Source organism: Cercospora kikuchii (genome assembly GCF_019650295.1).
Source record: "Cercospora kikuchii DNA, contig_00007, whole genome shotgun sequence".
Lineage (NCBI taxonomy): Eukaryota > Fungi > Ascomycota > Dothideomycetes > Mycosphaerellales > Mycosphaerellaceae > Cercospora > Cercospora kikuchii.
This window is the reverse complement of record NW_025408588.1, coordinates 1,277,848-1,291,686: the sequence shown is the minus strand read 5'-3', so window position 1 is coordinate 1,291,686 and position 13,839 is coordinate 1,277,848. Positions and strand designations below refer to the sequence as shown.

The window sequence follows — 13,839 nt, the reverse complement described above, 5'->3', positions numbered from 1 at the left end:
GCTCGTCGACAAGGCATACATGCTGGGCAATGCCGTACAGACGTTGCCGACGTTATTGCGACACCAAAGATCATGGCAGAAATGGATATAGGGAGATAGTGAAGGACGAAGATGGGAGAGGGTCTGGAGGTGGGTCAGGACGACGGACAGGCTTGGCAAGATCCCTTGACCCTACAGGGTAGACTAGTCACGATCACCAAACAGTATGAAAGAGAAGAAGAGACATTCCAACGGGATGCAACAGCATTGAAAGATCTGAAATGTCTTCATTTTGCGCTACACTGAACGCCATGTAGCGGTCCCTTTCCAGCCACAATGCCTGCTCCCATAGAAAGTCATTACAACGACAAAAGCGCCCGCTTAGTTCTCGTGGAGAGTAGCCTCGAACGCCTGGTCCTTGACAATCGGCTTGTCGGTGCTCTTGACGTGACCGAGACCTTCGCTTGAGTAGGCCTTGGCGTATGGGTTGAGGCGGAGCAGGACCTGCTTGTTCTTGAGCGGGTTCTTCTTTTGCACAACAGTGCGCTTGGTGACGGCACCACCCTTGACAGGTCGGAGCACGCTCTGGATTTCGCTGCTGTTGATGATCTTGGCGATATCTGCTTGTGCGACGGTGTTTTGTGGGAGGAGGAAGTCGCGCTTGAGTGCGGAAGGCTCGGTAGTGCTGCCGTAGACGCTATCGAGGGCGGCGAAAGCAGCGGAGGTCCAGATGATGAATCGGCCGAGGTGACCACCTGGAGCGAGCTGAAGGAGGTTGAGAGCGTAGACAGTGCAAGTCTCGACACCTGGGATGTTGCGGAAAGCGCGCACAAGCTCCTTGCCGTCCTTCTCTGGCTCGTAGATGACGAGAGGACCGCGGCGCTGAGTGTGGCGGCGGTTCCTCAGCTTACCCTTACCAGCACGGATCTTGCGGGAGTTCTTGACGTGCTCGAGATCTGGGCCAGCACCGACGGACTTGAGGAGAGCGACGGCAGCGGAGGTCTTCTTCACAGCGGCGTTGGAGAAGGCGGTGGAAGAAACAACAAGTGGGACCTCTGGGACCTCGTTGACGCGGTGGCCGCGGGCGAGGAGAAGAGCAGCGCTCGACGAAGCAGCGATGGCAGAGGCAGTCGCGAAGCGCTTCTGGTTGAGGTTGATCTTCTGGTGCCACTTGCGCCAGACCTTGGTTGGTGCGAACATGCGTCCAGAACGGCACATGTTACCGAAGGCGGCCTGACCAGCGCGGTGAGTACCACCACCGCTGACACGAGGGATACGGGCGACAGCGCGACCTGTATGTGTCCGTCAGTATATCTGTACTGACTTGTCTTCGACTCCTCTGCAACCAGTGCCTCTTTTCACGTACCAGTTCCCCACGACTCAGCAGAGGTCTGGTGACCGGCCTTCTCGCTCACAGCATATGGCTGGCGCTTGTTCTTGGCCATGCCAGTGTGAACCGTCCTGCAGTGCCATTAGTATTCTTTCTTCCTTCCATCGCAATCGCAATCGTCGCTGCGTTCGGCGGAGGTGGTGGATTCGTACTGGACAATGTCCGGGCGGATTGGCGCCTTGAAGACATTTGGGAGCGGGTGGGTGTCCTGAGAAGGAGCACCGTCGGCGCCAATGATGGTCACGGTCGGTCGGCTGGCCATTGTGAGGACGGGGTTGTGCTGTTGGTGTTAGTAGAGTGCAAATCGACCTCGTCGCCGTGGACTTCACACAGCTGCGGCAGAATCCAAAAAGTCGGCGAGTGCGATGGAGACTTGGCGCGGACGCTAAGCCCGATTCAGCCGGACCTTTCCACACACCTCCGAGCTTCTCCTCACAACAAACAGTCCCTACCCATCTACAAGCATCCGCCGCTCTATTCGCGCCAGACCAAGGACTTTCCACGGCACAATCACGCCTATGTGGCACGAACTTGTGCATTTGGCTGGACTCATCTGCGCCTCAGCTCGCAGCAATGGTTCAGTCACGATCAAATTAAGTCACGCAAAACGCAACACGAAGCAAGACTGTGCAGGTCAAAAATGCCTCTCAGCATTGCGCAATCACGAGCTTCAAAGCCCAAGAAGCGCCATTAACTTCCTCTCTGATACCAAATTGATCGTAGATGTACAGCAATGATCATTCCAGAGCTCGCAGAACGCACACGAACAGCCAGGCGGTGCACCACGCTTGATGCCGCTGTCTGCCTATTGCATACAGGACAACTTCTCGATCAAACCTCTCCAAAACCGGGGCCTGGCTTGCGAGTAGAAAAGACGGACTAGTCCTCCGTTTGCTCTACATTTGCAGCCTGCCACTTTGCCAGGCTTCATCGTTCCACGAGGCACTATGTCTACACCACTCCTGACAGTCGTTCTCTTCAGCGATGACCCATCCGGCAAATCATATACCCCGATCCATGTTCTGCGATCCTCGCTCATCCATTGCTCTGCCGGCAAGAGTCCTGAGTTTGTCCACTGCGGCGGTTTCGAGTCAATGCGGATAACAGCTTGTTTGACCTCTGGAGCAGGCTGGACCGATGGCACGCGTGCCTGACTAAGGAATGCAGAAGTCTCGCGCCATACAGACCCCTCATCTGTTTGGAAGCCATCCTCGCACAATGTTGACGCTACAGACATGCAGCTTCGACTTCCTAGCTTCTCGTCCATTGGAAAGCGGTCTTCGTACGTCTCCGAATTGCATGCCTCGAGTTCCTGGGCCATAACTGCTCCGTGAGTGCTCAACCTGTTCGCCTCAACTTCCTTGGCCATCATTGCTCGACATAATGATGACGGAGTGTCTGTTGCGCGAGCCTTACTACCACCAAATCTTCTCCAGAACCGGCGAGGCGGATAGCAGACCATATGTTCAACCGTGCCATTTGGCAAGACAATCCGACATTCTGATGGAACGTATCTGTCATGCTCGATCCTCACATACGTCCCATCCCTGTAATGCTCCGCGACACGAACTTCCTTCTTCCCGTGGATGGGCTCTTGAGACTTCGCCATGGTGTCACATACTCTCGAAAGACTGAATGATCCTGCCTGCTATATACTACTGTGGTTGCCAAGAATCTGGAACCTTCAATGCAGATCTTATTGCTCCACAGCTGTTTGGATTGTGTAGCTCTCTCCAGCTGCAAAATCATTGGCTGGCGAATGCTCAAGCTTGTCAACTACCACTCCTTACACGACTGAAGCTTCCGCCGGAAGCCGAACAACTCAAGTCTTGCAACGAGGCATTCGAAACGGCCGCGACGTTGCTTGTGATAGCATCATTGCCGAGCAGATAGAAGCAGATAGAAGCTGACCTTGGTTGCAGTGCTCGGAACCGCGGACATGCTCGTGTGTCGAGAAGCAGAATGCTGTCTGTTGTGTATGTTGCCTACCCAGGTAAGCCATGATACGTCCCGCAAACGCGAGCAGCTCATCGCGCATAACCTCATTGCAAGCTGCTTCGCCAGATTTCTTCCATCTTGCAGACTGAACGTCGATCCCGACCTGCGTGAAATGCTCATACTGAGTATTGCCAATGATCAAAGACACCCTCGAACTGAGGCAAAGTATCAAAATCCATGGCAAGGAATTGAATCATGCACGTTATCCAGCGACTTGAAGAGGTGAGCGAGAGTGTCATCATGGTTGGCAAAGGCGGTTGAATCTTTCGTGGTTGACTCGGAGGCAAGTATGTCCCGTTCCTGATGAGGACATCATCCTCAGCGATGAAACTCTTCTTGATGGCACCCTCGCCTGATTGCTACACTAGAATCTGCGATCGAGGGAAGCTCCGATACTCACTGTCCGCTTGCGAGAGTTCTGCGTTGCCCGATTTGGAGAGCTGACGCTGTTGTCGGCCTCGTAACCATGAGCTTGAGCATTGTTGCTGAATTTCGTCCACAGTTTCATGTTGCACAAAGCTCCATGCGCATCCGAAAATGTGGGGCGCAACCGCACTTTGCTATCGCCGGCGCAGTTGCAGACAACGTCTTTCGAGAATTCGTCGACAAGGATGCTTGTTGACAGCAGGCGAAATCACATGCACAAGTGAGACAACGGAGCTCTTATCCACGATGCTGAATGCTGCAGAATCAAGAGAGGTAGCAATGAAAGGACAGGTCTATAAGCGTAAAGTTTTGCCAAGCCCTTGTTACGATAAACGCTTGCAGTCGAGCAGAACGACATACCGGCTGCCCGTTGTCAATCCACCGGACAAACAAAGTAAAATGATTTGCGGTTACCTGTTGCAGCAAGCATGTCCTGTAGAAACCTTCGTGAATAATGGTTGGCCGTGGAAACCACAACGTCTTCGAATCCTACAAGTCTTCTTGACGGTCGCTACTGCTCTCACATTCTCGACACTCGACTTTATCATCAGTACCTCCATCCAACAACCAAGATGGGCATCACTCAAGTTTTCCGGAAAACACAAGAGCCTATATTGGATAAGCACAACGAAGCCCAACCCGTCGCAACATCAGAGCAAGAAGCTGCACGACCTGGAGCAGGAACGATGAGTACGTGCAGTCAAGTTGGCTAACCCACTGAGCGAAGGCTGACCTATGACATAGGTCCTGAGCAGTGGCTGTTCTACACTCAGCTCAGTCAGCATCTCAATAGCGGCGCAACAAGTCCTGCCAGCACAACTCATTCGGGAGGTTGGGGCTATGTTGCTCCGGACCATTCACAAGGCTTAGTGCAGTATCACGCAAAGCATTCAAGTTACCGCCCATACGAGAGCATCCAAGCTTTCGAGCGAGATGATCTGCCACTCGCGGTCGTCAGAACTCAATTGACATCCGGTTCCGTCCCAGTCAACACCCCCACATACAAATCCGGACCTAAGATTCGGAGATCATCGTCCAGCGCGACCCACATCTCAAGGTCCAGCAGTATTGGAACGGTAGTGAGGCAATCCTCCTACACGCTACCTTCGATCTCTGAAGTCGTGGACAATAAATTCAGCCACTTCATGAACAACGTACCTAAGGCACAGTCACTTCTTCCAGCTGCACCAATCGTGAGGGCAAAGACTCTCCCGAAGAACAATAGGACGTCTTCTTTCGGATTCCAGACTGGAGATTTCAGGATGTCTGGTGACAAAGGCAAACAGCCATTGGTCGCAGTGCGCTCCATAGCATCGCCCCAGGAAGACAACGACATCCACATGTCCACACTGGCCCGCCCAACACCTTCACAGCTGGGCATAGTCAATTACTCCACGCCTCACACCACCAACCAAACACCAAATGGTATATCGTTCTCAAGACACCTCCCAGTCACCGAACCGACTTTCAACCCTGCTCGCTACACTAACAGCAGACCTGCTGCTGGAAACCAGCCGACCAGCTGCCTCATTGACTTTGTGCAAGGAGCTCCAATTCCTCAAGAATGTCCCAATGAGCCAGATGTCCTGCAAAAACAAAATGCAGAGTCATCAAGACTGGCATCGAAGAACAAGAACCAATGTATTCTACTCCGTCTCTTGAGGAAAATGAAACTCTTCAGGGACGGGATCGAGCCTGAAAGTAAGAGGAAGAGAGAGCGAGTTGCTGAGGAGCACATGCTAGAGGCCAGGCAGAACTATATGGACGAGATGTCTGATGCCACTGATAGAAGGACTCTGACTAGGCAGGTGGTCAGGATTGAGGCTGGAAAGAAGTAAAGGGTACTTTGATGGGATTAATTTGGCGACCGTACCAGGATACAAGGTAAGCGACTACGGACATTACGATTCATCTGGATGTAAGTTCGACGATGAACATGGTTAACGGCAGGACGGCGTTGGGTTCGGAGGGTACCTTGATGAATACCAGATTGTACATACTACATCACGAGCAGAAATATCACACCAAAAGCATATCTTGGCAACACAACTCCTCCCGTCTATGGACTCCCCGAAACACTCGCTTCCCCGCTTGCATTGCACTGCTGTGAGTATTCTTGACTAAACGGGTAGTCCAAATATCCCTCCCTGATCTCCGGCGTGTAGAATGTACTCCGATCATACTTGTTCAAATCCAGCCCCTCCTTAATCCTGTACACCAAATCCGGATTCGAGATAAAATGTCTCCCAAACACCACCGCGATCTCACACCCCTGCTTTGTATACTCTTGCTCCACCGCCTTCTTCGCTAACTCCGGCGTAAGACCTCCAGCAACCAATACCGGACTGGTCTTGCCCCAAATTTCCAAAAACGGCTCAATTCCCTCCTGCTTCTCACAATCCACGTTATTCACAACCCGACTCTCAACAACATGCAAATACGCCAACTGCAAACTTTTCAACCTCGTCACAAGATCCCCAAACTGCTCCACCGGATCCGCCATCTTCATTCCTTGAAATGTACTATATGGCGAGATCCTGAATCCCACTCTTTCCTTCCCAACAGCTTCCACACAAGCCTTCGCGACTTCAATCCCAAATCTCGAACGATTCTCCACACTCCCACCGTACTCATCTGTTCTTTGATTCGATACATCCTGCGTGAATTGATCAATCAGGTACCCATTCGCACCATGTAATTCAATCCCATCAAATCCAGCTCCAAACACAGCATTCTTCGCCGCTTCCGCGAATTTCTGCACTGCATCTTGAATCTCCTCTTTTGACATTTCCTTCGGTACCACACCTCCACTCCCTTCCTCTTCGACGGCATCCGGGAACGGGACCTGACTAGAACTCTTCACGTCCCAACCACCCTCGTTCCTCAAAACTTCCGGATCCGCGACTCTTCCCAGAGCGATCAACTGCGCGAAGATATAACAGCCTTTGGCGTGGACTTCATCGACGATTGGCTTCCAAGCTGAGATTTGTTCTTCGTTCCAGAGTCCTGGCATGTGTTTTACACCGCCATGTTCGGGGGAGATTATGTTTGATTCGGCGATGATGAGGCCTCCTGGGGTTGAGCAGCGTTGAGAGTAGTATTCGGAGACCATAGATGTGAGGGGGACGTGGGACGAAGTACATCGGAAACGGGTCAAGGGTGCCATTACGATGCGATGCGAGAGAGTGACGTTGGGCCCGAGGGAGAGAGGGGTGAAGAGGGTGGGTTTTGCTTGAGATTCGGGGGGAGACATGGTTGCTGGCTGTCGTGTTGGCTCTTGATTGAGTTCCGTTGAGAAGTCGAGAAAGTAGTAGTGAGTCGCGCAGTTCCTCTCTTGACTTGAGGTTACGCTGAGTGATAGAGTTGAAGTGGCAGTTGCGTAGCTGAATACAACGGACAGAAGGAAAGCAGTACCGAGAAGATAAGAAAGCCGTAAAGCCTCACATGTCCCTTACCAAGCCCTTCTTATCATTCGCAGAACTCAACCCTCTAGCCGATGTCCTCATATCTCAAAAAAGCTCAACCTCCGACTTTCCTGCAGGAATTCTCCATGAAAGCGACATTGAAGGATCTTTAAGCATTTTCCTAACGTATCGTAATAGACCGAGAGACGTTGACGAGAAATGTGGATTCTGCCGGGAACAAGTGATGTGGAAGAAGCAGGTGTCAAAGTCTGGAAAAGATATCTCGGAAAACTTCGGAGAAATTGATAAGTTTACGTCGTTCAGCACTCCACACGCTCCATGGCGTAACGTGGGTCGTTGATGCATCCAAGAATAATCAAAACGTCTTGGGCGCCGCATTGCTGGAACTTCTGCTGGGGCTGGGGTTTGCGTCAACGACTTCTCGTCGACGCAAACAGAGGCTCGATTCCTCATACCTGTCGCTCACCGACTCCCTTCTCGGCGCGAACTGATCTTTGAACTTTCTCTGTACGTCGTTTGACCCAGCAGAGATGCCGCATATCTCTGTAGACTGTAGCTAGAATGGCAATTGTCGTCTCATAGTCCTGAATTGCGATCGGTCGTGAAGTTTTTGCATTTCCCATAAGTCGTCACCGTGCCCTCTCGGCTCATCTCATTCAATATCCCGTCAACGCCCTCGTCGTCGTGAAAGGCTTCCTCGCCCTCCTTGCCTCCTCGGCTGTCAGCCTCGTGCAAGACCTATGTCCCGAAGAAGCAGAGCCCTCAGCAGTACTCGCTCTCGCAGAAGATGAAGGCGCTGCAGTCTGTGCTCGTTTGGGCTGTTTCGGACGAGGAGATTCTTCTCCTAGGTGGGAGAAATATCCATCCCGATCCCCTTCGAACCCTCTCAATCCCGCCACTCTCGAGTCCTCCATCTGATCTGTCGCGTGCTCATGGCTTAGTGCACTGGGCGCTTCATATTGCTCCGCGAGGGCGCCCGGACTCACGACAGGTTCAACAGCAGGTTTGGGGCTAGGATGGGCACTACTGCTGTTGCTCCCGAGTGTGAAACTTGATGCTCGACCTCGCAATTCTTGGCTTGAAGTCCTCTCAGGCGCCATACCTCTCGCGACGGTACTCGACTGTCCTAATACGGGAGGCGCATCACTCATGGGTCTCTGCTGCTGTTTTTGATGCTGACGCTGCTGCACTCCCTGTTCATGCAACTTCGCCAGGGTCATTGAATTACCCATTTGTGAAGGAGACTGAAGTGTCTGGTGGTCCTCAGGTAGAAACCCCATATCAGGATCATCGTCACGACTAACGTAGCCACTATCAGGAAACGCAGGAACCCGGAACGCCGTGTTGAACGCATCTGGTGAGGAGTTGTAAGGAGTTGGTCTGCTTCCGACCCCGCTTCCAGACCGGCGTCGGTCGCTGGCAGAGAGACCCGAGCCATGGCGGCGATGGTTGCTCTGCTGGACAGCAAATGATCTCCTGGCCTGTGGTTGCTGGGAAGAGCCCCTGCAAAAGAAGGAAGAAGACCGCGAGGGAGGATCAATCGGTTGTCGTTGAGAGGAATTTCGACGTGAGCTTAGAAATGATAGACTGGCGAGTCGAGAACCAGGTCGGGAGGAGCTACCAGTACCAGACCTTGACCTTGTGCTGTTATCAGTGTCTTCTTCGGGGTCCGCGTAATATACAGGTTTGCCGTGGTCGCCGTGCTTGTGCAGCCATTTGTTTTCGAACTTCTTCTGTATACGGATCAGGACGCCCATGCTTAATAAATATCGATAATATCCCCTCAGACTCGAAAGACCTATGCGCGAACGTCTGACTGTGGAGTGATGCGCACACTCGTGTTTACTTACATGCCCAGAGGAGAAGTTTTCGGTTCGCCAATGGCAAGGATCTTTGTTTACAGTGTAAATTGCACATATGTCGTGCATGCGTCAAGATGCATATCGTGCCGCCGATTCGCCGAATAGGGCTTTGCCTTGCTTCTGGCCCTTGTGCGGAGCCGGTACCGACCTCATAAGAGGCGGAAAGTCGGCGGCCTCGGCGGGTTAGAAATGGAGACAGTGAGGCGAGTGAGCCAGTGGCAAGATGTTGTCTGCCGAAATCGTCATGTGGATACAGTCGAGGATTGAGGCAGGGGTAGTGCGCAGAAACGAAGTCTGACGTAACTCAAGGACCGCAAGAGGATGGGTTTCATAAATCCTCGTTGCACTTGCGTATACGAGCAGAACAACAAAGCAAAGAGATCTGAAGAACTTGGGGGTATATAAGACTTACAGCAACCAGAAGTAAAAGACAGCAGAAGAAATTGTACAGACCAGCCGAACAGAAGTATGGTCGAAGTCGATCCTGAGGTTCTGCGGGCATATCATGAAGCGCGTGCCAGAGAAACAGCGGAAGCTTTAATAAGGACCGACGCAAAGCCAGACCAAGCCGAGCAAGCACAACAGATCCTCCAGGACGAAGGCCCGAAACAAGCTGCGGAGCTCAAAAGTAAGACGCCCCGTGTATTGTTCGGGATCCAGATCGATTGGTCTGACGGTTCGCAGAAGAGGACGCTGCTGCGACGAGTGATTCCGCCAATGTGAGTAGATAATGCCAGAGTGTTGTTGAACACATCTGACGAATTGCTCCACGTAGATGAACGAAGAGCGCAGAGAGAGTACGGTCGAGAATAAACTCGGACTGGATCAGGACCGCATGAAGTGACTGGATCTAGGTCTAGGTCGGAAGACGGGGAAGCGGCGTGGAGTGCAACAGCAGGTACAACAGCACATTCCAGACGGAACAGCATGGGTGGCTGAAGTCAGCTGTAAGAGGCGGAAAACATGTACGCACCTGAGCTCCTGGACAGCATTTGTGGAGTACGTCAAAAAGCCTCGATGATCGATGTTGAATGGGCGAGATGAAAAGGCTCGGGAACGCACAAGGGCTTTGTCATGTTAGCGGTGGTCCGTTGGACTGACCGATATGAGCGCACGACTTACGATATTGTTACATTTGCCCATTTCCATCCCTAGTGGCCGGTTGCCTGTGAAATACACCGAAAACGCCTCATGATGACAGACGTAGAGTATAGTCAACTCTATGCCGTCCTGGTAAGGTCACATCGCTCAAGAGAGCAAGTCTGCCACGTTCATTGGCATCTCGTCGATCTGGGTCGAGTAGTACACTATGCTTGGTCAGTCGGGACTCGAATAGGCAATGCTTGCGGTTGCTTACACTCAATATCACGCAGGATGCGGACATCGTCGCTCGTAACGAAGTTGATGGCCACGCCCTTGCGTCCGAAACGACCGGATCGACCGATGCGGTGGATGTAGTTTTCACGGTTTGATGGCAGGTCGTAGTTGATGACCAAGCTGACTTGCTGCACGTCAATGCCGCGAGCCCAGACATCGGTGCTGATCAACACTCTGCTGTTGCCCTGTCGAAATTCGCCCATGATAGCGTCGCGTTCCTTCTGCGGCATTTCGCCGTGCATGCTGGACACCGTAAAGTTGGCATCACGCATCTTGTCGGTCAGCCAATCGACCTTTCTCCTCGTGTTACAGAAGATGACGGCTTGCGTGATGGTCAGAGTGTCGTAGAGATCGCACAGGGTATCGAATTTCCACTCCTCTTTCTCGACAGCAATAAAATACTGCTTGAGCCCTTCCAGAGTCAACTCGTCGCGCTTGACCAGAATGCGAACGGGATCGGTCATGAACTTAGTCGTCATGTCGAGGACATCGTATGGGAGCGTGGCCGAGACAACGACAACCTGGGTTGCTGGCGGCAAGTAGCGGTACACGTCGTAGATTTGTTCTCGGAAGCCGCGATTTAGGAGCTCATCGGCCTCGTCCAGAACCAGCATTTTGATGTGACGTGTGCGCAAGTTGCGTCGACGGATCATGTCAGCAACTCTGCCTGGTGTGCCTGACACAACGTGCTGCCCATAGTCCAATTTGCGAATGTCCTCTCCGACGTTCGTGCCTCCGATGCAGGCGTGACACTGCACATTCATGTAGTCGCCCAGAGCTAGGATAACGGACTGCGACTGTGTTGCGAGTTCGCGCGTAGGCGAAAGGACTAGGGCTTGGGTCTCGCGCACGGCGGTGTTGATGACCTGCAGGATGGAAATGCTGAACGTCGCCGTCTTTCCTGTTCCCGACTGCGCCTGAGCGATGGTGTCGCGGCCTTTGCAGACTTGCACAATGGCGCGCGACTGCACGGCGGAGGGCGATTCGAAGCCGTAGGCGTAGATGCCGCGCAGCAGATTGTCCTTGAGGTGCATCGCCTCGAAGGTCGGCGCAACGGACACCTCCTTGGACGTGGAAAACTCCATGCGCTCCTCCGCCTTGCGGTCGATTCCTCCTTCGTCGGCCATGGTGACTGTGTGAGCGGTGATGTCGACGTGGTGGTGGTGGTAGAAGAGGTGATGAAATGAAGCTCGAGTCCAGAAGCGTGGCTGCAGAAAATTGGCTCGAGCTTGTCTTTCACAAGCCACGAACTGCACGAACTTCTTCAGTCTGCCACTCCACATCTTTGGCACGACACTTCATCTTCGGCGGCCTGACCCTTCGTTCTGCTTTCGCTCCACCCTTCCGAGTGGTGATTGCGAGAATCTCAGGCAACCGCGCAGCAGTGGGTGGCAGACGGCACGATGATTTACGAGGACATTCGCGCTATCCACGAGGACGTGGAACGCCTGGAGCAAGCCATTGCAGACCGCATCCTCGACGATCCCAAGCACGTAGGTATTTATCCACAGTCCTCACCTGTGCGGCAGAGCTCACAACTCACAGATCCGCAGTCGCCTCGTTCGCGACCATGAAATCGCAAACTTCCTTCAGCGCATTCAAACGCAGTCACAACGCGCCGTCCAGCTATACAACGAACACGAATCGCGAACACACGAACAGCAGCAACTGAGCACCGGCGACACATATGCCACGTTCTACGACGAACTGGCCAAGACCAAGGACTTTCACAAACGCTACCCCAACGAGCCCGTCGAGAATCTGGAGCGCGCATATAAACGAGCGCAAGATGGAGGACCACCGGGGGGTTTTGCTGGCGATATCGAGACCATGTTCACGGGTGAAGAGGGCTTCGGTCGCTTCTTTGATCTTACATTAGCCCATGAGCAATACCTGAACTTGCCTGGCGTCAAGGGTGTGCGCAAGTTGACGTACCTACAATATCTCGACACTTTCGACATCTTCACGCCTCCCAAGTGCATCATTACCCGGCAGGACAAGATGACGGAGCAATACTTTGCGTACGTCGGTTCACTAGCAGAGTATCTGGAGGGCTTCTTGAGAAAGATCAAGCCGCTGGAAGATTTAGACAAACTGTTCAAGAGCTTTGATGACGAATTCGAGCAAGAGTGGTCAGAGGATACGGTGCCAGGCTGGGAGTCGATCAAGGCAAGCGCGAATGGCACCTCCTCGAATGGGCCGACAACAGAAGGCACAGGAGAGGGTGTCTGGTGCGCAGACTGTCAAAAGGAATTCAAGAACGATAATGTCTACAAAGCACACTTGACTGGCAAGAAGCACATTAAAGCTGCCGAGGCACGACAACAAAAGGCGGAGAACGGGACAACGGACACAGAAATGACGAATGGAAACGGCACAGCAGGAATCAACATGGCGCGTTTGAAAGAACGCGCCGTGGCTGAACGTGAGCATCGCGTGCGTAGCCTGGCCAAGAATATGCAGACTCAAAGAGAAGATACTCGCGTCAACGTTGAACGCAAAGCCGGCATGACGGACAAGGAGCGCCAGCAAGAACTCGCAGCATTATACGAAGAGGACAACGAGGCGATCGGCAGGCCAGTCAATCAAGAAGAGGAAGAAGATGAGGGCGAGGAGAAAGTCTACAACCCTCTCAAGCTTCCTCTCGCATGGGACGGCAAGCCGATTCCGTTCTGGCTGTATAAGCTGCACGGCCTTGGGGTCGAATTTCCCTGCGAGATCTGCGGCAACTACGTCTACATGGGGCGACGAGCGTTTGACAAGCACTTTTCTGAAGCGCGGCATATCTACGGTCTGCAGTGTCTGGGCATCACCAAGAACACGGGCCTATTCAGAGAGATCACCAAGATCGAAGAAGCCGAGAAGTTGTGGGAGAAGCTGGAGCGCGATCGCGCCCGAGACTTGGAAAAGAAGGGTGGTGATGACGGAGACGGAATCGTCGAGATGGAAGACCCGCAAGGAAACATTATGCCGAAGCGAGTCTACGAAGATTTGGCGAAGTCAGGACTTTTGTAGGACTTTTGACTGAGCGCCGCCAAATCTTCTGCCTTTTCGGCAGCGACGAGAGTGATGGGAAGACGCAGTCTGGGAAATGCTTATCAGCGCACGCCACAGGTCGGCAGAGATGCGTTGGAAAGAGACAGCATCGATGCAATGCGACGCACACCCAGCAGAGAGCTAGGAGACGCAGCTCCATGGGATCGATCTTCCATGCGCAGGGCGCCTCAGTCTTCACAGTTGTGTAAGTAGTGTAAAATGACTGCATGTAATCCTACAACTCACGCTGCGATGAAATAGTCAAAAACTCACGCCGTTTGATGGATCTGCTGACTAATGATTCAGCTTGAATCTGCAATCTGCGATCAGACCTCCGTCAAGCACG

General features: G+C 52.8%; 8 protein-coding genes across 8 annotated transcripts; 3 read left to right on the top strand and 5 right to left on the bottom strand.

Moving 5' to 3' along the window:
* Positions 1–360: 360 nt before the first annotated feature.
* Positions 361–1,631, bottom strand: CKM354_001060800 (uncharacterized protein; the record flags this gene model as incomplete). The annotated part of the gene is made up of 3 exons (XM_044806071.1): positions 361–1,271; positions 1,346–1,440; positions 1,522–1,631. 3 exons carry the CDS (start codon positions 1,629–1,631, stop codon positions 361–363), a joined length of 1,116 nt encoding a protein of 371 aa, XP_044662006.1.
* Positions 1,632–2,174: 543 nt separating this feature from the next.
* Positions 2,175–2,978, bottom strand: CKM354_001060700 (uncharacterized protein; the record flags this gene model as incomplete). Its single annotated transcript, XM_044806070.1, has 1 exon — positions 2,175–2,978. One exon carries the CDS (start codon positions 2,976–2,978, stop codon positions 2,175–2,177), a length of 804 nt encoding a protein of 267 aa, XP_044662005.1.
* A 1,387-nt stretch (positions 2,979–4,365) lies between these two features.
* CKM354_001060600 (uncharacterized protein) lies at positions 4,366–5,631 on the top strand (the record flags this gene model as incomplete). Its single annotated transcript, XM_044806069.1, has 2 exons — positions 4,366–4,483; positions 4,538–5,631. 2 exons carry the CDS (start codon positions 4,366–4,368, stop codon positions 5,629–5,631), a joined length of 1,212 nt encoding a protein of 403 aa, XP_044662004.1.
* Positions 5,632–5,852: 221 nt separating this feature from the next.
* On the bottom strand, positions 5,853–7,046 carry CKM354_001060500 (uncharacterized protein; the record flags this gene model as incomplete). Its single annotated transcript, XM_044806068.1, has 1 exon — positions 5,853–7,046. One exon carries the CDS (start codon positions 7,044–7,046, stop codon positions 5,853–5,855), a length of 1,194 nt encoding a protein of 397 aa, XP_044662003.1.
* Positions 7,047–7,874: 828 nt separating this feature from the next.
* Positions 7,875–9,146, bottom strand: CKM354_001060400 (uncharacterized protein; the record flags this gene model as incomplete). Its single annotated transcript, XM_044806067.1, has 2 exons — positions 7,875–8,951; positions 9,069–9,146. 2 exons carry the CDS (start codon positions 9,144–9,146, stop codon positions 7,875–7,877), a joined length of 1,155 nt encoding a protein of 384 aa, XP_044662002.1.
* Positions 9,147–9,548: 402 nt separating this feature from the next.
* Positions 9,549–9,924, top strand: CKM354_001060300 (uncharacterized protein; the record flags this gene model as incomplete). Its single annotated transcript, XM_044806066.1, has 3 exons — positions 9,549–9,708; positions 9,765–9,799; positions 9,856–9,924. 3 exons carry the CDS (start codon positions 9,549–9,551, stop codon positions 9,922–9,924), a joined length of 264 nt encoding a protein of 87 aa, XP_044662001.1.
* A 404-nt stretch (positions 9,925–10,328) lies between these two features.
* CKM354_001060200 (uncharacterized protein) lies at positions 10,329–11,584 on the bottom strand (the record flags this gene model as incomplete). Its single annotated transcript, XM_044806065.1, has 2 exons — positions 10,329–10,387; positions 10,438–11,584. 2 exons carry the CDS (start codon positions 11,582–11,584, stop codon positions 10,329–10,331), a joined length of 1,206 nt encoding a protein of 401 aa, XP_044662000.1.
* Positions 11,585–11,860: 276 nt separating this feature from the next.
* On the top strand, positions 11,861–13,472 carry CKM354_001060100 (uncharacterized protein; the record flags this gene model as incomplete). The annotated part of the gene is made up of 2 exons (XM_044806064.1): positions 11,861–11,950; positions 12,003–13,472. The coding sequence occupies 2 exons, from the start codon at positions 11,861–11,863 to the stop codon at positions 13,470–13,472; spliced, it is 1,560 nt and encodes a 519-aa protein (XP_044661999.1).
* Positions 13,473–13,839: the final 367 nt, after the last annotated feature.